Raw genomic sequence first — 22,008 nt, forward strand, 5'->3', positions numbered from 1 at the left:
CAATTCACCTGAAACTTCTTTGAAGATGTTCCACTGATTTGCTGTTATCAGCTCTGCTCTGCTAAGGTTGTCTTCTCATCGTCAGCTTCCAGAGGACCCTGAAGCATGATCTCTGCAAGACAGTGAGGCTCACACAGCTGCTGGCCATTTATTCATGCAAGATTCTGGTCCAGAGAACAGCTGAGAATCATGATGAGCCATAACAGATTTGTCACTCTGCGTGCCTAGGGATTCCAAACCCTGCATTGCTTTGCACAATTAGGTCTCATAATCAGACACACAAAATTCACCTTTGCAGGAGGAAAAACATCAGCTCTCAGAAGACTTTTGAATTTCTGCTCTCTGTTACAGAATCTGCTGTGTAATGATACACACTGGTTTTGGAGCAAGGAGCTCTGGAAGAAAATTCTCAGAACTTGAAAAGGAGGTGACAGAAAGGGGAAGTAAACTTTAAGGTACCCCTCCAGCTTTTTCCATAGGAATATGTACACAGAATATGTACCCTCGCTCACATATCTGAGCTATTCTTTAAAATGAATGACTACAATCAAAGCCAAACTCCCTCAGCTCATCTAAACTGCTGGGTGGGAATTCCCAGCATGTTGCAGCATCCCATATCTGCCAGTTTGTTTCCAACATGGCCACTCCACAGAATTTGGACAAATACTGTAGCATGTACTGTAGTACGTAAATAAGAAGCTAGTTATTTCTAGAAGGTCTAGAGATGAGCTTTGAAGTATTTCACAGCATTCTTTTTATTAAAACTCCTCGTTACTAGAGCTGCTAAGTAAATAAAAGGACGAGGTTAAATGAATCAGCCAACAGAACCTGAAATAACTGTAAGTTTTGGTAATATATACTGCTGGTCTTCATGAGGGTTTGCTGGAGAGTAATTTCAAGAATGGCTTCTTCCTTTCCTTTAACCTGGGTCTCATTAGTCATGTTCCAAGGCAACCGGTTTCCATGACAGCAAACATTAAGTATCCTGCAGCACAGCCCTTTGTTCCTGCTCTAAACACTAAGCTTTCACTGCTACACCTCAACCTAGACCTGCCAACTTCATGAAAAAACAACCTGAATAATCCTAACAGATATCTGAGTCAACAACTGTATTTTATTTCTACTACAACCTTGCAAAGGAACATGCCCTTCATTGAATTCCGTAGGAATGTCGTCACATTCTTCAGAAGGATGCTTTTACTTGCTCTGAGCTCACCAGTTCTTGGCAGCTATTTAAAACAAAAAAAATATCTTTATGTAAAATAATGATGCAGAGTCCCTGCTCATAACGTTAACGAAAATCCCACCAGTGACTGACTGCACAACTGAGACCTCTGCTTATAGACATTTTACACACGGTAAAAGGAACATTTCCCTCACACAGAAGCTGTGCTAACAAACGCATATCAGACACATTTTTAGTGGAGCAGAACATCATTTACAAGCACAGGTAGGAGTTTTCTCTCTTTAGGATATGCATCAAGTCTTGTTATTTTGATGGGACTGTTGATTTAGTGTATCTAGGTATCTTTGAAAGCCTCACTCACACTGTTAAACTCCTCTAATCCTTCCTTATAAACCAATCCCTCTTGACCTCTAAAGTACCATTACTGCATGCTGTATTACTCCAATGCAGCACAGTGTTAAGCAGAGGATAAAAACAGCAAACAAACGTGTAATCTATTGGAAGGAATGTGAAGTAAACGAAAGACTCCTTTCACAAATACAGCATTATTCTGCCAACATAAATATAGACACAGAATCATATCTAAACTTCAAAATAAGTTTCCTACAGGTTTCTGAAAACAAAGTTTCTCTTTTTTGTAGGAGGAGGAAAAGAAAGGGTTTTGAAGATTCACTCTCAATGGCTTTTTGTTAAACAAAAGCTGATAAGAGATAACCAAAATGCCAGTTGCCCTTGAGTTATTTTTGAGAGCTGATGCCTCTCAATAAGACACAGCAATTAGAAATGTACAATGAAAAAAGTAACAGAAACGCGAAGAACTCATGAATCCTGTGAGGTCCTGACACTCCTGCTCCCATCTCATGATGATTAGTCATACTTTGTAACATTCCTTCTGCCATTATTGCACTTATTTTTATTTCAGTCTAATGTGCGTCTCTCTCTTCAATTGTCAGGATATGTTCAAAGATGTCACAACTCATGAGTTGCAATTAGTCGCATGACAGAGAACCAGTCCTGTCACAACTGGTAAGTAGTAAGATCACAGAAAGGATCCTCCAGGCGGAGATGTTAACAAGAAAATCAAAAAGCTTTTTGTGAAATGCAGCTGGCAACAGCAAGAATGGGAATCCAGGCTAACATGACCATGATTAAAGGTTATTTTAGTGAATGCTATTTTGCAAAGTAGGATATGCTCAAAACTTGTCAGCAAGGTAAAAGTTTAGATAACTGCAAAAGATGTTAGTGAAATTGGGAAAACTGTTAAAGAATCTATTTTCTATTGCTTTTTTTTTTTTTTTTTTAAATAATCATTTCACTAAGTAGTAAGCTCAGAAAGCTATTGAGCATGTCCCAGGACAGTCAGATTGAAAAGCGAAACATCAGTAGCAGACAGATGAAATGGGTGGCAACACTCCAAAGAGATTTGTGAAATACACAATGGCCTGCACTAAGAAAAATCAAGTGAGATATCAGGAGAAATGTGAAGTTTCTGATGAACTGTACTCCAGAGTGCACTAGTCATTGCACAGTCCTGTGGATGGCAACAAACTTCCAGAAAGACAGAGGCACAGATGTACTGACACAGTGATACAGAGGCAATCTGACAATAACTGAGTTTCATCTGGGCCTTTTCTCTTTGAAGAAGCAACATACTAAGTGAGAGTTGGGTTGATCTGAATGCTCTAGAAACATTGCTTAGGTGAGTGACCCTCCTTCTCACTGGAGGCTGTAAAAAACATGAATATAAGCTTTGTGCTCATCTTTTCTTTCTCGTAAGGTATTATTCATATGAAATAAGAGAAAGAAATCCTACTGCTCTTTTTAAAATGACTGAACAGACACATTTAAGATATTCTTATTTATACCAATAAGTCTTTTTGGAACTTCTATTTTGATATACTTGAAAACTCAATAAATTTAACAGTTATAAGAGTAAGAATCACAGTTTGGCTCAAGAAAAGAGTAAAGGTAAATGAAACTTATAAAAGTAAAGAGCTAGATTTGAAAAGAGTACATAAAAAAACACAATAAGTGGTTTCTTAATCAATTAAACACTCTAAACTTCAATTTAAATCAGAAGAAAATAATACACAACTCCTACAATTTCATTAATATACTATTAAAAAATACGCATCTTCAGAGCTATTAAAAACCCTTCAGCAATTTCACTACTTTTTCAAAGCTGAAAGTATGTCTTTGACATCAGCACAGAGAAAACAGGTGGATAAAGTAATTATAAAAAGCGCAGCATGATGCTATGAACCAACTTACCACAGTTTCATAAGAGACGAGACACAGGAAGAAAAGTGACCTGACAACTTGCAAAGCTACTATGTTGTGTCAAAGTGTTCCCACTAACCAATAAAAAAGAAGAAAACTCCCTAGGAAGATACAAACAGACTGGGAAGGAAGGTACAATGAAAAAAACTGAATAACCATGCACGTTTAAAAAATCAGAAAAATCCCTGAAGGATAATACTGACTGTACATTCTGGAAATCCAAGAAAATAAATGATGAAGAGTAATGCAAATCAATCCTTGGATCATTCAGGCATATTTTCTGATAACTTACCCGAGTTTTGTGTAAGGCAATCTCATGACTTGACAGAAACAAAATTTCTAACTACAAGTAATGGGATAAGATAAAGAGAATTTCTCTGAGCTTTGAAGTCTGTTAAGAGACAAAATTAATCTCTGCAAGGATGCCAGGTCAAACAGTTTATAGAGTTCAAACTGCACTGACAGCAAGATAGGCAAGTTTACTCACCTGGTTCCCTGCATACACATTTACAACATTTTAAAACTCCAATGTGTTGTAACACATAATAGAGCATACAGCCCAACCAATTCTTCTCCTCTCTGTTTTACTTATTTTCCATTTGTGGAGCTTATGAAGTTATAAAAGATAAATTAAATTGTTCAGCCTTCAGAAAAAAAGCCCACATTCAACTACTAGAGAAAGCCAGTTCATCCTATTAGGTGTCAGAATTGGGGAATGGAAAACTCTCTTGACAAAGACAGTTATTGGTAGAAACCTAATCAAAAGATACATGAGATCCTTGACCCCCAGATCCCCAAAACTATTTTCTCCTCTTCAGGATATCTCCCTGCTGTCAAGCTGTAACGTTTCCAATGGCTGTAGCCTTTCTCCAGGACCAGGGGATCCAGGAAGACAGAAACAGGCCATCTACCTGCAGTGGCAAAAAGAATTTGTGAAACCTGGAAAAAGTCAGTCTCAAGTCCGAACAGTCTTCTGGACGAAACAGCAGCACAAACTGCGCTCTAACAGCAGCTGGAGAACTGCCATACTGGCAGAGTGGAGCACAAGACAGAAGGAAGACAGCATAACTAGAAGAAAGCAGGTGGACCAAAGAGAAATAAGTTTCTTCCTACACTAGCTGGGTTAATCTTTCCAAAACAGACTTATTAAATCAGAGCCCACAACAATACATCTTTTAGAAAAAAACTTATTATTACAGCTGAATAATCATTACATTCAAAATAATTGACATTTGTACAAAAGTAGAGTCATATGGTCAGCAGTGGACCAAAAGTAGTTGAAATACCTCTTCCGTGTACTGGTAGATGAACATTTTACGATGACAAAACCCGTAGCTAAAAGATGTGATACAAAACAAGTGTTCAGTCCAGCAAGGAAAAGAGAAACTAGAGCAAGGGTAAAAAACAATTCTGAGAAATGCAGAGTAATGCAAATACAAAATTGTTAAACCCTGAGCTACATTAGCTGACCTTCATCTTGACAATTATACAAACAAACCCTTTTAGTTATTGGTTTTGGTTTTTCTCTGGCACATTGAGAAGCAATTTCAGCAAATGCATTTTGCAGGTGCATACAGCAGTTCTTCTTCCAGGTATTTTTAACATTAAAATGCAGGTTTGTTCATGTACTCTTCCACCGTCTGGAGAAAAAAGAAAGAAACAATTGACACGTTATGGAGCAGTAGAGTAGTACAAAATCATTGAACCAAACCCTCATCTTACTTGAGGACAGTTGTAGTTTTGCATGGAATTAAACCAGATTAATGTAGATATCATGCTACTTCTAAGACATTAACAGCCTTTCAGAATCTCAAATAATACATAACACAGCTGTGGCTAAACTCGTCATGTCTAGGTGGCCACTGTGCCTAGCTTGTCTGGTTTCATATGCTAGTGCCAGCCCAATTTAAAAAAACTGGGAAACTCTCTAGCCAGATCTACCAGCGTGCTGTTCCCTTCAGTACTCAGAAAAATGAAGTCAACACAGCATATTCAGTTTCTCCTGCAATTGCTAACTCAATGGTACATGTTACAGAAGAAAATTGCAGCAGTTTTGAATGAGTGTTACATATCTATGCCTCATAAAAAAGCTATGCAGGTGTTTAAGAATAACAATGGAGTTTTCCAGCATATACTCCCTCCAATTTTAAACATTAATTGAAGGCCATTTGTTTCCAATGTATTAGTGAAACAGAATGGATTTTTCTGTACTGACGTATGCATACCTAGACATCAAATATAATCTCAGATGACTTACATATATGACTAAATAACTTAGGTATACCATCATCTATTTCAAAAAAAAAATGATAGCATTTAAATTGCAAGAATGCTGAAAAGCTTAAAGCTTCTGAAACTGCTACATTAATTGCATTGTTATTACACTATTAAAATTGAAGTTAAGATATATAGGGCCAGTTATGTACAGTAGCACTTTATTAGTATTTTATTAGTATTTTAAATTCCTATCCAGCAAAGAATATGTAGGAAGATGAAATGCTTGCCTTTAGTCTTCTTCAGCCTTACCTCCTGCAACATGTCAGAGTCTTCTATGGCTTTCACCGCAGACCTCTTTGAAGTGTCTTGTACTTCGCCACCAATTATAAACTCATCAAGAATAAAATACGCTTTTTCAAAGTTAAAGATAATATCCAGCTCACACACCTGGCAAAAGAAAAAACATTCCACATCTCAATTTTTTTAACAGCGTTCTAAGCATTATTGGACCAAAAAATTTTTAAATGGTCAGGAGTATTCAATACATGCACTCTTGTGGCAGGTAGCTAGGTGAAGGAGGATACTGCATTTTATTGCAGCTTCTGCATATAGCAAGGATATTCTACTTACCATATTTTGTATAATGCACTACCTACATACTGGGTTTCAGAGAACAAAGCTGACGCCCTGGCCCACTAGCCTTACAAAAGGCCTTTTACAGAACATGTAATATGGGTTACATATGCTCACACGTTTTCACAGAAGGAGACAAACCCTTTGTCCCAGTGACCTTACAGTCACCAACTGTTTGGTTTTTTGTTTTTTTTTTTGTTTTTTTTTTTTGACACAGTACAAAGTCAAGGCATAGTGATTTAGATAAGAGACGAATTAAAGTAGTAGGAACAATTTTAAAAGTATTCATTGAAAAGACAGGTCATTTATACTTCTTGAAGACTTTTTCAAATACAAATTTCAATCCTTATTTAGGTCTTTGGGGGAAAAAAAAAAAAAAGCAACTCCACTTTATTCTTCTATCTTACCCAGTATTATGGAACCACTCACTGTTTTTATAACTGAAAATACGAGGAAAGAGAATTAAAACTACCAGTTTTGTTATTTAAAAAAAAAAAAACAAAACCTTTTCTCAAGCTTTCCCCTTAAATTCTATTCCCAGAAAAACATATAAGGTATCAATATTAACTTTGTTTTGGGAGAAGGATGTAAAATTGATCTTGTGTTATTTTCAGCACTATTTTATGAAATACTCTAATTATTAATTTCCCTCTGGACTGAGGAAGAGTATGGAGCAATTAGTGTAGAAAGAAACACAAAACAAAGCAGTTATTGATGTCTGTTTATCAGTCAGCCAGAAACACAATTCATGTCGGAGAGTGAAACTTACATTTCCAAAGTATCTGTCCAGGAGTTCCACATATCGATGAACGACCTCTAGCGTCAGGAGCTCGTTATCCTGCTCTTCTATTGCACAACAGAAATACAAACTAGCATATCTAGGAAAATGAAGACAAAAACAGGAGAGTGAGCAGCTGCACGCTCAGTGCTCTGCTCTTAGAAGTTACTCAAGTGATAGTTAATGACCGCCTTGTTTCTAAAATAATCATTTTCTTTCATTCTCACAGTGTCCTGGAGAACCCTGAAGAAGATTTGACAATTTAAACAAATCATTAATTTAGTTAGAAAAGCAAAAGCAAAAAACTCTTGTCAAAGCAGAATACCTACGACGCTGGTCTGAATAAAATGAACAGCTAGTCAGTAGTACTTTAGAGGTCTCCCTCACCTGCTGCAAGCACTACAGTAAGTGGGGTTCATTAAACTATAGAATGTGTCACTGCTGTTTATTAACAAAATAAAAACATGGGAAAAAATGAAAGTGGAAGGCATTACATCTCACTAAGCCTGCTGGATATCAAAGGACTGACTGCGTTTCATTTGGGGCCAGAAAACAAAAAATGAGTTAGCCCAATCAAACTTGTTACTTGCACCAAAACTTTCTATTTAAATCAACCCAAGATGAGATTCTACCTCAACTCTCTGGTGCTGTGGCTAGAGCAGCTCTGATCAGACATTTACATTCAAGACTTCATAGCAAGGAAAGCCATTTTTGCTTAATGGCAGACGTCACTTAGTATGGTGTACTGTATCTTCAACCTACTTCTGTTTACTACTTACCTCTTTGCAAGAACTAGAAGTCAGTTATTGCTTAGCTTTGTGTAAATGGGGGCCAATGATTTGTTTGGAAAAGGAAATGACAACTAACACTTTCCAACAAATATTTCAAAAATAAAATTAGACAAAGTGCTGAAAGTGCCTTAGAACTCTTCTTATACCCTTTCTCAGAGTCTGATGAAGCCTAACTAAAACAAGTCAGCAGACCACCCTGAAGAATTCCAAGGGGGAGCGAAGTCAAAAGCCTCCTCATAGAATTTCAACCACTAATACTTATTACATTTGTCTTATTTGACAAATACTGCAAATATTTTTTTACCCCAGAATTTATCCTGCTTATTTATCCAGGGCCATTGTGCCATTAGACTCACAATGGCAGGTTCCCAACATCTTACTCTTTAAAACAAAAACCAACAAGCCCCAAGTGCTAAAGTGAGCCTTTGTTTTCCCACTTGTAGCACATAATTTATACGAATAGTAATTGTATGTTCTCATAAAATTACTCACACCTTTTGTAAACAAGCTTGAGGTCTTTCCAGTCAACAAAACTACTTGTTTTTTGATTGCGAGACAAAACAATCTGAACAATTTCTCGAACGATCTTTTTCTTCTCTTTCTCAGGTAGTGTCGTATACCATTTCTGAAGCCTTAATTTCCCCTGTCGACTGAACAGCAGTATAAAGTGTATCTAGAGCAAACAAAGTGACATGGTTAACGCTGGGGCAGGGCCTCAGCCCCAGGCAGTGCAGGAGGCATCCCTGTGCCCGCCAGGACCCCTCAGGGTCAGCACAGGTCTCCGACTGTCCTCTGATGGGGAGGACTGAGGACTGGCTGAGCATGGAAGCTGAGCCCCTTCCCCTCTGTCTCCTGTGCCATCTCTGGCAGATCTCCCCTCCCTGCATAACCTCTCCCACCGCGCTTCTTTACCATGTACGACTGGTCACTGTGCTTGCTATTTTGCTACATCACCACCTTATGATAGTGAGAAGAGGGGCCCAGCCCTTCCTCCAGCAAAGGGGATGAAGATGTGTAACACAGCAGGGCTGGAGAGATCACCGACACAGAGAGGAGAACATAACGCCTGGTAGTGATGGCTCATCACCAGGTTCTGGCAGTGCACTAAGTGCACTTACCGATCACTGTGTTCCTACAAGGAGCTCCCAGGAGCAGAAGAAAGAAGCCAGCTATTTTGGGAAGGGAGCTCAACTAGATTTTACCAAAGAAACCCCTGGATTTTGAAACACAGATGAGTCTGATGACACAAGACAGACCTCAGCGACCTACAATATTACACTACAAAAAGCACTACATGTACAGGTCTGAAATTTGAAATTTCAAAGCCAGTCAGAATTATACATGATTTGATCCATGATTTTTGCACGCTTAGCATCACCAGTGTTTTTGAGATACACAAGTGCTACATTTTAAATGCAGGAGAGCCTCTGGGAGAAACGTATCAATCCACATATATACAAATACTTCTATAAGCTGACTGAAGAACTGACCACAATAGGCCTTTAGGCAGCACAGTTAAGTCATTTACCCACATCACAGAAATGGCTTTAAGAGCGCAGGAAATCTATCTTAGGATGACATTCCTCTCAACAGGATGCCCCCTGATAAACAACAGAACCCAGTGGGGTTCAAGATGGTGGCAAGGGAGAACATGAACTGCTCTGCCTGTGCCATAGGCACAGCTCCTCTCCACCATGCTGCAGCCAGGCCCGCCAGGAAGCTCACCCAACTGCAGCCAGACCTGCATGGCCAGCACTGGGAGGAGGAAGAAGCACAGGAGCCTCCTCTTCCTCACCTGCAACGTTTGTAAGCTCTCAGCAGAAGGGAGCCCAGGACTGGCAGGCCCCTGGCCATGTCCCCATTTTTCCACTAGCCCAAACCCAGCCCTCCCTGCAGCTGCAGCCTACGCCCTAGCCCTGCTCCCTCCTGCTTTCCAGTCTCACCCATTGCTGTGCCTGTGCTCCCCTGTTACTTCACCTATCCAGTAAGGTCTGAAATTAAAGTTCACAATTACTATCAAGATTGCGATGCAGATATCTGTGAAGAAAAAATAATTCCATGTGCTAGTGAAATCCGAGCAGAGAATTTCACCAGAGAAGTTTCTGCTTAAAAGAAGGAAAAAAAAATAGCAGCTAGATTTCATACAAATCATAGTTCATAACCATTCTTTAGCTATTAGGCCTCATAGCAGTTGGGTAATCTGAAGATAAGAATTCCTACTATTGGGAAAGACTTCAAATACTGTAGCACTGCAAGGGTGGGTGGACACTTTCATTCATATCTGCCTGTGGCAGGATCTACTATTGCAAACATGGCTCTCACTGTCGTTAGAATAATGTGCTTGACAGAATTACAAAGATTTTCTAGCTGCCTTGTGTTGAGCACTATAGTAATTTCCAGATGTGTTTGCTAAATAAAACAATTATTCTACTGGCAATACACATGGCTTGATTACAGTGAAGATCAAAGCGCCAGTGTTCTTCCTTTTCTTCATCCATATTGCCAGCTGCTTTTTGACGTGGTAATATTCCAGCAGTCAGGGTTACCCCTTTGCAGCACATGAAGGGACAGTATTTATTATCTATATGCTTTGTCCAGAGACAAGATGAATGAAAGACTCTTTTGCTTGCTGCACAGCACATTCACTCCAGAGCCTTTGAAAAGGGGAGTGCATTCTGAAAAGCAAAATATAGGTTTTAAGATAAGAGCAGCAAATCCGCAGGTGTCCATTTAAAAGCAATCAGGCACAGGTAGCAGCTATTTGATAAACAAATTTCAAAATATGTTGAAACAGATGGGAGAGGATGATCATATTTGACTGAAAAGGCACAGCATCAGACAATGAATCCCTAGCAAAAGCTGACAGCGTGTTCAGCATAACAAGGTCACGCTGTTTTAGACAAGTTTCTAACATCCTCAGGAAGAAATACCTACTTAGAGTGCTTTAACAGGGGAAGATAATTAAAGGGTATTCAGGTTTAGTTTCAGTTGTTGGACTTAATGGGCCTTACATCTGAGATCCTGTAATTAATGAACATGTCTTTCCAGGAGAGCAGCCCTACGCCTTTAAAAGGCTAACTACCAATATGCCAGGGAACTCGGTATTACTGCCATTTTCTCCTGACTAGCATACTTCAGTATGTTGTGCTTTACCCACAGAAAAGTGAGCTGCTCTCCATTTCAAATTACTTTGAAAACCTCACCGTTTCTTGTACAGATGCAGCTGATGTTTCACCAGCTTGTTCATGAGTAAAGTTAGGGCTATCATTCTTTGCAAACAGGAAACATCTACGGACTCTCATCAGTGCATCAAGATTCATACACAAGCTTCAAAACTCCCACATTTTGGGTCTTCCATACCATGCTCTATTTCATATGCAAAATGGAACTGCAAACCCTGAAGATCAATTTTACTCTTATGGAAGTATTTAACGCTGGCAAACTGCTCATAGCCTCTGCTGTACTCCATCTCTAGTTTTACAGTCTGCAGAAAGATAGCACACCCCAAACTGCAGATACTTAGAAGAAAAATACAGACTTTTTTCCTCTCTTTTCACTCTTCTGCCTTTTTCTAACTTCTAAACTCTATTCAATCTGGTGAACTTTCTAGGTAAGCAATATTACATTCTCAAGAAGTTGAATGGCTTAATTCCTTTAAGTGTAAACATCAAATTGCCCAGCCACACTGAAATGATACAACACATTTTTCAATCTCACTGCCCTGTTGATTACAGCCCACTGGAAAGATTTTGATGCATCAGTACACCTGGAAATGTTCAAGTACTGCGTAAATACAAATCTAACAGCTCATCTGTTTCTTGCTCTTTGACTGTGAAAACATGCTTCCTTTTCCACTGCGCCACTAATAAGATGGATGTTGACTAAGGAACTTTGGGTTGGTTTTCAGCAGCCAAGCTAGAAATAGAGGTATATTATCCTGCAACATTTTACTGATTTTAGTTCTAAATCCAGAGGACAGCAAAGACAGAAGACTTGTTTCAAACCAAGTGCCCCCAAAGCAGAGCGCTTTTGGACAATACCAGGGTGTGCTGGCTCTGACTAACAACCACCAGACACACAGGCAATGCCAGAGAGGATTCTGAGGTCTGCGCTGGAGTAGGTCAGGATGATATGTGCAGTTCCTGCTGTCTTCAAATGTGGAGTCCAGATGAGACACAACCTTCAGTCTGGGAGTTGAGTGTAATGTTATTAGCTAGTTTTACCAAATCAGACCCAACCATTTACTACACAGTGCCAAATGAGCTCCCTAAATGTCAGTAAGTAGCCAAAAGGATGCAAGCTGTATTAGCAGACCATTGTTTTCAGACTGGAGAAAACAGATATATATTTTTTTAATTGAGGATTCAAACCAGGTTTCTAAACCTGAACTGTTCCTTTCCCTTAGCCAGCTGTAGCTATGTTATACAACAGGTCAAAAAGTTACAGGCCTTCTGTTTTATTGAGATCTACAAGACTAGTCGAGATTACACACTCTTAGTTCCAAGGCTACTGGAAAATCAGACAGTAGGCTTTTGACACAAAATAATTACAGAGTAAATAGAACAGACATCAACACCACCAAATACAGAAGGTTTACACCCTAGGACAACCAGACACTTCACACTTGGCTTGCTGGTTGCAAACTTGGGTCACTTGTGTTTATAGAGGTTTCGAAACACACAAATATCCACGGCAGCGTTCAGAAAGACTATCTAAAGGACTGCAGACTACACTGTATTATATACAGAGCAAATCATCCACAAGGACGTCAATGAAAAACATTGCACAAGAAGACAAACCCTGACTCCCAGTGTTGCTTTCCCAGTTTGCTGCTCAATGATATAAGCACTTAAGAAATGCCACATTTCTTTTACAAAGTGAGCTCAAGAGGTCTGTGCTGCAGGGATCTCATGCATTCCATGCAAGAAGAAGCCATGCTAACAGTGCTCTCTCCTCCTCCCATGAGTCAGCTTACAGACAGCATTTGTCGATCAGTTTAAAACCTGTCCTGTTGCACCTGGCCGCTCCAGGTCCCATGGTAGGAAGACCCCATGTAGCCAGGGAGGGAAGTAAGGAGCTGGAAGGCTGCAAAGCGAGGCAGGTCCCTTCCTGCTGGATGCTTGGCTTTGGCAAGGAGTTGCTCCGTGAGGCAGCTCTGCTACTCAAGCAGCAAAGTATTTAGATTCTGCTTCAGCTGCCACCCTCCCAAATTCAGCTAAGAGCTCTCCCTAATCAAAGTCACCTTTATCAAACAGAAAGGCTCCTGAACAAGTAACTAGTAATGGTGAATTAGGAATTACCATCCTAAAATGGATGGCTTGGCAGAACTCAGAAACTCTTCAGTTCCATTTAAAACCTGTAAGTTTAAGGCTGCTGTTGCCAGCAGAGGCGATATATGACACTCTAATGAAGAGAAGCTCACAGACCACATAAAAAGAGAGGGTAAAGGAATGAAAAAAAGCCACACCTTTGGCTGCTGATATGACAACCACCACTAACAGCAGTCTGGAGAAAGCCAGACTGACCGGCTGTGCCTGGTTGAAAGAAAGCAACTTTCTGTCATAAAGCTCCCTTTTAACTCATTTCCTTGAAGTCTGCTTTATCTTCTTTATCCTTCTTTATTGCTTTTGTCTAGCTGGGTTCATACTCTGAACAGCTTCTATGATTTTTCATTCCTACCTCTGATATGAAAATTTCTTTCTCAACAGAGATAGGCATCCAGAACCTTCATTAGCCAAGGCTTTTACAAAGCATCTGGAAATTAAAAAACAAAACTAACTACTGACACTAAAAGGCTTATTTTAATAAAGGATGAACGTCCACGAAAAATGTATAGTTACTGTGAGCACGCACACTGTTTAGAAAGTCGGGCTGTTAGGGTATGACAAGAAAGATGGACTGAACGGACACCTAATCACCTAACACACTAACAAACTCCTGCTGCACAAACTCCTCAACTGGTCACTGGTCTTTAATACATATATACTGAGGTCAAAAGGACTTTTAGAGCTAAGGTGCAAAATAAAAAGGAAAAAAGCGACTTCACTAAAGATATCAATTTCCTTTGTGCATTGTAATTAGTAATACAACAGAATGAAATGCAATAAAAAGAAATGCAATCCAGTGAAATGAAGCGAAATGCAATCCAATGCAATGCAGAGGAATGCAATGCAACCCTAAGCCTAAGACAAAGGCCATGCAGTGGAATGCAAAGAAATGAAATGCAGCATAATGGAATCCTTGTTACTGTTACTACAACTTTTATTTACAGTATCACAAAAGCCAATCCTTTTATATTAAATACTTTACAATCTTAGCTTTAACATTTAAAATACAGAGCCTCTCCGATGTAAACAAGTAGGAAAAGGAAAATAAGTGAGAAAGCAGCAATGTAAGAATACCCAAGCAGTGTACTGTTGCCCAACTGGAACAGAACTCCTTCCAGCCTAATCTTCATTAGGAGCATTTCTGCACAATTTCCTCTGAACAATGCATCCAAAGTCCGTGCAATAAAACCTGTGCCAGATCATTACAGGCACACGTGACCATATTTACACACTGATTTTATTCTTTTCAAGATGAAGAAGTCAACCCTATTTTATTGCTGAAGAGTTTCAACTGACCAGCATGCTAGCACTGAAAGGATAGGCACTCATGTAGTACTGATCCAGCCAACACCTCCCTGATAGCCTCACTACAATTAAATAAACTATAATTGAGACAGCGTAGCTGAGCTCAAGCTCTGAGCCAAACCCACTTCTGACCCTAACCAGGCATGGAAAAATAGTGTTCAAAGCACTATCTCATCCTGATGCACTGGAGTGCTTGTACTTGCCCCCAAAGCAATAGAACTTGTTGACATGATGGTTAGAGCAATTACAAACTGCAGTCACATTGTTGGTAGAGAAAACGTGGGTGAGGGTGAGCTGCTCCAAGGAGGAGATGAGGCAGGAGCACTGCAGCACTGCCCCAGTGACCTGACTCGGCAGAAAGCAGGGCAGTGCCAAGGCTGTCCATGGTTTGTGGGGGCGTTCAAATTCCTTTCATTCCAAGAAGTTGAAGCTGGTGATTTATCTCGGCCCCAATGTGTTTTACAGTCACAAAAAATAAATGAAAAAAAAAAATCCCAGTCTGGCTCTCAAACACCTGGCAAAGAAATAGAGCTAAAATCTAACCCACTGGACTCTGGCAAAAGGTGCGGCCTCTGTTACTCCCATTTCCACCTTGTCTTATCAGTTATTTGCAGAGCCCTGCTGTGCATACTGTAGTGCTCTTCCCTTGCCTCTGACCTCTCAGGAGCAAAGGAGGAAGGCTCTGCCCTGGAGCAGAGCACACAGCAGGTGGAGGGTGTTCCCCAGCATGCCTGCCAGCGAGGGACAGCAGTGCTGCTGGGAGGCAGCACCGAGGGCCTTGCAGCAGCCCCACACCTACCCCTCTGGCTTCCATGTGTCTCAACAGAGACTCACTGGGAACCTGAGCTCTGGAGGCAACGAAGACAGATGTGAGTTTGGATGGTGTTTGTGGATAACTTTGATAGAGTATGGAAGTAATTTTCTGGAAACACTGAAACACTCCACTGAGGCATTTTCAGTAGTGACATGCTCCATCTTCCACTTTAATCTTCCACAAAGACTTTCCAGCTCCTCAGCATGGGAGCTGTCAGGTCTGAGCATTTCATTGTAGGTCATGCAGCCATTCCCATGGCATTTCTAAAGCTCTGAGCAGACAACCAGACACTCTCTGAACAGGTGATGCAAGACATAAGGCACAACATGGTAAGCTTCTGCATTTTCAGCATACAAAAATATTCTATTTCTTATTTCCTTGTGCCTCCAGTCTATTGCCTGCCTCAGGGGACCAAGCAGAAGGTGACGACCATGCAGGAATCCCTGCGCTGGTGGACAGAAAGTGCAGGCCTCTGAGCAAACCTACCTGCAAACAGCAAATCTACCTGCAAAATTTACTGGATGCTGCAGAAGGCTTTTAATGCCCTCTTTTTTCTTCTCAGGTCTGGACAGAAAGTAGCAGACAGACATCTTACACAAACCCAGTAAGTCAGGGAAGAAAAAGGACTGCTGCACAGAGTACCCGCTGTTATACCTGTCATATTGAGAAGCATAAATCCAGGACACATTAGACCAGGAATACGTGTCTGGCCAGAAAGACGCATCATTCTTGCCTTTAAGCACACAAACGTAAATTTTAGGTCCCAGTTCTAGCCCACTGACTCCACATACTTATATTCCTACTTGCAAATGAAACACCATTTGTGCACGACTGGATCTTACACTGCTTTATACTGCAATGTTTGCAAACATAAAAAGGCCCAAGGCTGGCCGCTCAAAAGAGCTCCGCTCAAAGCAGCCAAGCAAAGGCAGATGACAGCCTGCTGGAATAGGGCAGCAGGGAAACAAATGGGAAGAAAGTTTAATTAGTAGATATGCATGGGTGATATAGAAAGAATTATTTTTACAGCAGCAGTATCATTTTAATTTAGGCATCACTGGAAAGAATACAAGAATACAACTGGCTTGCATAAATGCCTGATGTACGTGCCAAATGCTGAAACATAAATCCTCTAAGCACTGCAGCAAGAGCTGCTCTATCTGCCCTCTTTGGCCCAGTGGTTTCCTCTGTGCCTCCATCATTTTGCCCTTTCGCATACAACTGAGGCCTTCAGAAGGTCTATAGCATGGTTTGTAAAGCACAAGATTCTTTAGTAATTAGAGGAAAATTACAGAAAAGCTGCAAAGGCACAAACATTTTCACATGGTCCATGCACTAAGCATACTACCCAGAGACTGTAAAGGATGAATCACAATTACTGCATAGCCAGTGAGTCCAGAACAGTGATGCTCTGTAATGAGTGAGTACATGAGAGAGAGCATCCAAAACTAAAGAGAATCGCATCAACAGCCAGAGATTACAGATTTCCTGAGAAGAATCTAATCCTAATAAACATTTTTTCCAAGTAAATCTCACAAACTTGTATTCACAAGTCCAGCTAAATAATAAAGTGGTAACTGAATACCGAATCATGGATTTCCTTCAAGCCCTGCTCTGATCTGCGCATTTCCCAGGACAGCGGGCTGTAAGAAGCAGAGCATGCATAAAATCATTCTTCTGGTACCCCTCATTCTCCAGAAAATACAGGGCTTCATGTTTAGGGCCAGAAAATGAATTCAGACAACCCACCTGTGGACCCATCTTCTACAAACTGCATGGCTTGACTACCAGGACACCCACTGTACTCCTGGCAGTGGATTAAAGTCTCATCTGCATGAAAAAAATATTCCCTTTTCTTTACATTTAATGTCTCGAAATTTCACAAATTGTATCCTTACCTATCTGTAGGAGGCATTCTTTACATTCATGATTTCATACATTCCTGTTCTTTTTCCTACAGTATCTATTTCCAAGCTGAAAAGTCTCCACCTATCAGGGTCCTCTCTAGTGAACGCTACTCCAGTACTATTACCCACTTCCATACATATTGTTCGCTATATGACAAACATCTCACATACTCCCCCCCCACACCATGATGTATAACACTGCCTCCAACAACCACATTCATTTATTTGTAGTTTTCTCTTCTTCTCCCATCTATTTTTGTCTGCTGCCCTTCACATCCTTCCAAGTTAAATTCCTAGAGGCGAGGTTCACCGCCTCTGCTAGGCTGATACACAGCTATGTCACTGAGGGGGAAAAAAAACACATAAGGTTTAAAGCACGTTCTTGTTCAAATCACTGACAGTAAGTTCTGCACAACACTAAAAATATCTTTTACAGACCTGTGTTTATTTTAGCAGTTAAGGGCACTGAGAACGTTGGGAAAGTCACTATTCAGAAGAGCCGAGAGTTCATTTACAAACACCAGGCAGGTGTCACCACCTGCACTCACCTCAACCAACATTTCCAGCCAAGCCTCTAGATCTGTGCTGAGTATCATATGCCTTGCTACACGGAAACACCACCTGCCAACTCCCTCCCAAGCACACGAAGTATGTCTTCAGAGCCTTCTGCTCACCAGGGGCTTCTTTTGATCTTTCTCCAGGGCTTCAGGTCATGCCAACAGGTACTGATGCTTCACACTGTACTGATGAGCAGCAGAGGCAGGAGGGAAGCAGGACTTTTTACTCTGCAGGCACCAGTTCTGCACTCAGAACTGTGCAAATAGAAAGCTTGATAATACTGATAATGGCGAGGTGGCTGTGGGGTCGTGGTGTTGCAACACTCACAGGCATGAAAGACTGCAGCAACACGTGTCCCTGGGGAAAAAAGTCATTTTCTCTGTCCAGTCGTGGCTTTCACTTTCTCATCTGTTGAGACAGCAACCCTTCTGGCCACGTTTCTCTGCTGCACCCATACCCTGTCAGAGAACAGAATGCAGTCTTTTTTCTAAAAATCCTTTGTTCTGCAGTCACAAGGTAGCAGCTGGGCAGTAACACAGCCATTCTCAGCAGGACATGAAGCTCGTCTAAAGGGCTCCCCTGAAACCAGCCTGGAAATTCACAGCAGAGCAAACAATGGCAACTGCTGAGACACGGTACCGTTTGCAGGAGTACCTTCCATTCCAATCTCCAAGCATTTAACACAGGTGGCAAGCACAACCACCTCATGCTAAACAGGAGAAACGGATCTAAGGAGAGCCTTTGAATGACCTGCTGAAAGTTCTTCAGTTGTCAGCCCGAATAAGGTTTAGTCTTAGTCCATAACCCAATAATCCTTAACTTTTGACAGCAACCCAGCACAACAACCCTTCCTGGAGGACAGGCAGAGGAATTTTAAGCACGAGTACTTTGACAAAAGCACCCTTTCTTGGGCACTGGGTCTACAACAGGAGAACAGAATAAAGCTGACAGGACTGCTTGGTGTAACAATGCCAGCAAGTGTTTGCACTATGAGCTCAGCAAAGGAATAAGAATACACGCTCACTTTACGAAACTACAGTCATCAAACAGCAGACAGTCCCGCTAATAACTAGCACCATTGTCAGCACCACTCCCTTGGGACCGTCGTGAGTGCTTTGAAAACTGGCATTTGTTTAGTGCATGCACCACGGAGAGGTCTGAGATCAGCTTCCCCGAAATCACCTCCCATATTTACTGATCTTCGAGGGCACAGTATGAACTCCGGTTATTTACATAAGCGTTTCATCAGGAAATGGATATGGAGAGCTGTGTCAAAAGGTAACTGGAAAGGTTGCATATATGTGTGTCTATATACTGGGACTTGAGGTATGGAGACTGCATTGCCATCTGTAAACTCACTACTGCATGGATTTTACATGCAAATTTGAACGGCAGGCACATCTTTCCAAAGACACAAAATTAGACTAACACACGAGGAGGTGCATTCTGAATAAACCACTGTAAAGAAAACAATTCAGCTCCACTTCGGAGGATAGAGCCACACGTCAAAATTCAGCCCGCAATGAAAGCGCTGCAACTCAGTGCAGCTGCACTGCCATCACTGAGAGCAAAGATGCACACGACAGGAGCTCTGTCATGCGTATGACTGCAAAACCTGCCCCGGGTCTGATAATCACTGCGAGATGGTTTCTCAATTACATGGCATTGCTGACCATGTTATTGCTCGAAAGCCCAGTCTCCTTGAGGCAAGTCCAGCCATTATTCCAGGAATGCTGGCCACATTGTTTAACAAAAGAGAATAATAACCAAGCAACCTCTTCTGATCCCAGCAAACAACCATCAGAGCCTCTGCGAACAGCCTGAACGTCCAAGGGCTACCCTAGCAGGATGCCCATAACCCAAAGGCTGCCCACCCCGAGCAGCCACCACTAACCTCACCTCGCTGCAATGTAGCGGCTGCCGGCACGCAGCAAGGAGCAGAACCAGGCTCACACGCTCCCTGTTAAACAGACACGTTACACCTCATTGCTTTGCTGTGAATTGCCCCCTACCGAGCAGCTGTAGTTCATCTCAGAGCCCACCAAACCAGGGCTCATCTAACTGCACACACCGGCACCGTGATTATTTCTGAGCCTGACGAAACAACTTCAGCCACGCGTGGCACACGGCAGCCCCACGGCCCGGTCAGCTCCTACAGGGGATGCAGCCAAGCGGCCCGCAGCACAACCCAGGGCGGCAGGGAAAGGGCCCTTCCACACGTGCTGCCCCGGAAAGCCACTGCTCGGGCTCCACCAGAAGAACCCACGTGAAACCAAACCCGATATTCCTGCAGACACCGAGCTGAATCGAACCTCAGCTCCTCAGGTTACTGGTAGACTTAACCAAGTCTCTGCGGAGCAGCCCTATTTTCCTGCTTGGCTACGAAAGGCCGTCAGCGTGACCCAGGCTCACCCCGCGGGCAGAAGGGAGGAAACAAAAGGAGAAACGCAACGTTCGTTTCCCAGAACAGGTGCAGACCTCGCCCGGGCTCTCCTGGAAGCTGCGTTCCCGCTTCTCGGAAGAGCTGGGACAGCCCTCCGCCTACCTGCTAACAAACACGCGTTACCTCCGCTTAAAGGCACCTGGGGCCATTCATTCCCGCAGCAATACTCACAGCCCCAACTTTCTTTGCTCCAGGACCGAGGTCTGCGCTCCGCTCCGCTCCATGCCCGCTGCCCAGCACGCCGGGACGGCGCAGCCGGACGGCCGACCTTCCCGACCTCCCGGTGCCGCAGCAGCGGGGCGAAGGCGGACAGGCCCCGCGGAGGCCGTGCACTTACCATGGTGCCGCGGCGGCGGGCTGAAGCCGGCCCGGCCCGGCTGGCTGCCGGCTGCCTCCCGCCCTGCCTGCCCGCGGCGCGCCAGGTGAGGCCCCGGCCGCATCGCGCCTTCCCACAATGCCCCGAAAGGAAACTCCTCCCGCACCTGCCGCCGCCCCAGGCGCCGAGCCCGGCGGAGAGCCCCGGGACGGGACGGTTCCGCCGGGCCGGGCCGGGGTGCGGCCCGCAAAAGGCAGCTGTCGGGCCCGGCCTCCAGCGCTGCGATACAGGGACCGGAGGGTGCCTGGCTCCTGTTTGAATACCTTACGTGTCTGGGCTTTGCTATCCTGCGCTTCGAGCCTGAGCTGGATGAGAGAGCAGGATGCGAACAGCTTTGCCGGCTGAGCGGCAAATCCTTGCAACCTCTGGCAGGGATTTGCTGATAAATAGCAGATGTCAAAAGAATATGCAACTTCCACAGACTCAGCATTTCAGTCAGAAACTCTAAATCCAGGCCTGAGGCTGCTGAAGCTCTTACTCAGAACTGATCCAAGATACCACAAAAACATAAAATGGGAAGTTAGGGTGTTGAACTCCCACATGTGTAGTCAGGAGAGATGTTTCCCCATGCACAGTGTGCATCAAGCCACACGCAGCTCTGGATTCAGGATACGGTTCTCAATGCTACATGGAGAGCCCTGCCCTCTCCTGCACACAGTGCTGGACCTGTTGAGTCATCAGCAAAATAGGGAAATCTGCAGGATTCCAATGGCTGCCACTGGGGAATCCCTTTCCAAGCCTCTGGCTTCAGCAAAGGAGGAACATCCCTTGGACAAAAGCAATTGTGTCTGCACAGTGGAGACAGCAATGGGGTGAAGATTGTTCATGGTTCATATTTGCAAGAACAGAGAGAGAAGGGAGGCTGCCTATGTGTCAGAAACATTTCTAGCTTTCTCCCTACAAAAATGGAAGAATTTATGCTGTTTAAAGGGAAATGCAGGAAGAACTAAGCCTTATAACTAACACAGACTGAGCTAGGAAGGGATGCCAAAAAACAAGAAAAAACAACAAAATAAGATTTTACAGAGAGAAAACATTTTCACTGTGACAAGTTTCTAGGCATGCACCTATGTGTCAGCCTATGCCTAAATCTCTCATTTGACTGTATCCTCTTAACTGTAAAAAACACACGTTGGTATGGATGTATATGCAAGGATGTGGTCCTTATTCTCATGTAGAGTTGTGGAGGTAATTTCCACACTTCCCTCAGCATGCATGACCCCTGCCTTCTGTAAGTTATGATCTGACCTGGAAACACTCATTAAAACCTCCGTTTCTGTTTGTTCAGTTCTTGTTTCTCTTTATACATAGTGGTGAGCACTGCTCTGGTTTTGTTTCTGTAGTGAACAACACAAGAAGCACGAGTCCCAGCTCACTGTAGACCTCACCAGTG

At 42.5% G+C, this 22,008-nt stretch overlaps 2 protein-coding genes across 3 annotated transcripts in view; both read right to left on the reverse strand.

Annotated features, from left to right (window-relative positions):
- Positions 1-18, reverse strand: part of SCG2 (secretogranin II) — a 30,679-nt gene extending 30,661 nt beyond the window's left edge. The window contains exon 1 of the mRNA XM_085232510.1: positions 1-18. The gene's annotated coding sequence lies outside the window, so the exon portion shown is untranslated.
- Positions 19-4,637: 4,619 nt separating this feature from the next.
- Positions 4,638-21,199, reverse strand: AP1S3 (adaptor related protein complex 1 subunit sigma 3). 2 transcript variants are annotated; one of them, XM_085232511.1, is made up of 5 exons: positions 20,577-21,199; positions 8,380-8,558; positions 7,086-7,194; positions 5,993-6,130; positions 4,638-5,106 (listed from the first exon to the last, which is right to left on the reverse strand). In XM_085232511.1, the coding sequence occupies exons 1-5, from the start codon at positions 20,577-20,579 to the stop codon at positions 5,071-5,073; spliced, it is 465 nt and encodes a 154-aa protein (XP_085088637.1). In that variant the 5' UTR covers positions 20,580-21,199; the 3' UTR covers positions 4,638-5,070. The 2 variants fall into 2 exon arrangements, with proteins under 2 accessions (XP_085088637.1, XP_010714745.2); XM_010716443.4 differs by lacking the exon at positions 20,577-21,199 and adding an exon at positions 17,787-17,849.
- Positions 21,200-22,008: the final 809 nt, after the last annotated feature.

Source organism: Meleagris gallopavo, chromosome 11, assembly GCF_905368555.1.
Source record: "Meleagris gallopavo chromosome 11, MGAL_WU_HG_1.1, whole genome shotgun sequence".
Classification (NCBI taxonomy): Eukaryota; Metazoa; Chordata; class Aves; order Galliformes; family Phasianidae; genus Meleagris; species Meleagris gallopavo.

Excerpts from the sequence above, each read along its gene's own strand:
- AP1S3 (XM_010716443.4), bottom strand. The coding sequence starts at position 17,834 with ATGATACTCAGCACAGATCTAGAGGCTTGGCTGGAAATGTTGGTTGAG. Across the intron at positions 7,195-8,379 it reads CTCAAGCTTGTTTACAAAAG|ATATGCTAGTTTGTATTTCT; the intron begins GTGTGAGTAATT and ends TCATTTTCCTAG. Across the intron at positions 5,107-5,992 it reads ACTCTGACATGTTGCAGGAG|ACGGTGGAAGAGTACATGAA; the intron begins GTAAGGCTGAAG and ends TTTTTTCTCCAG.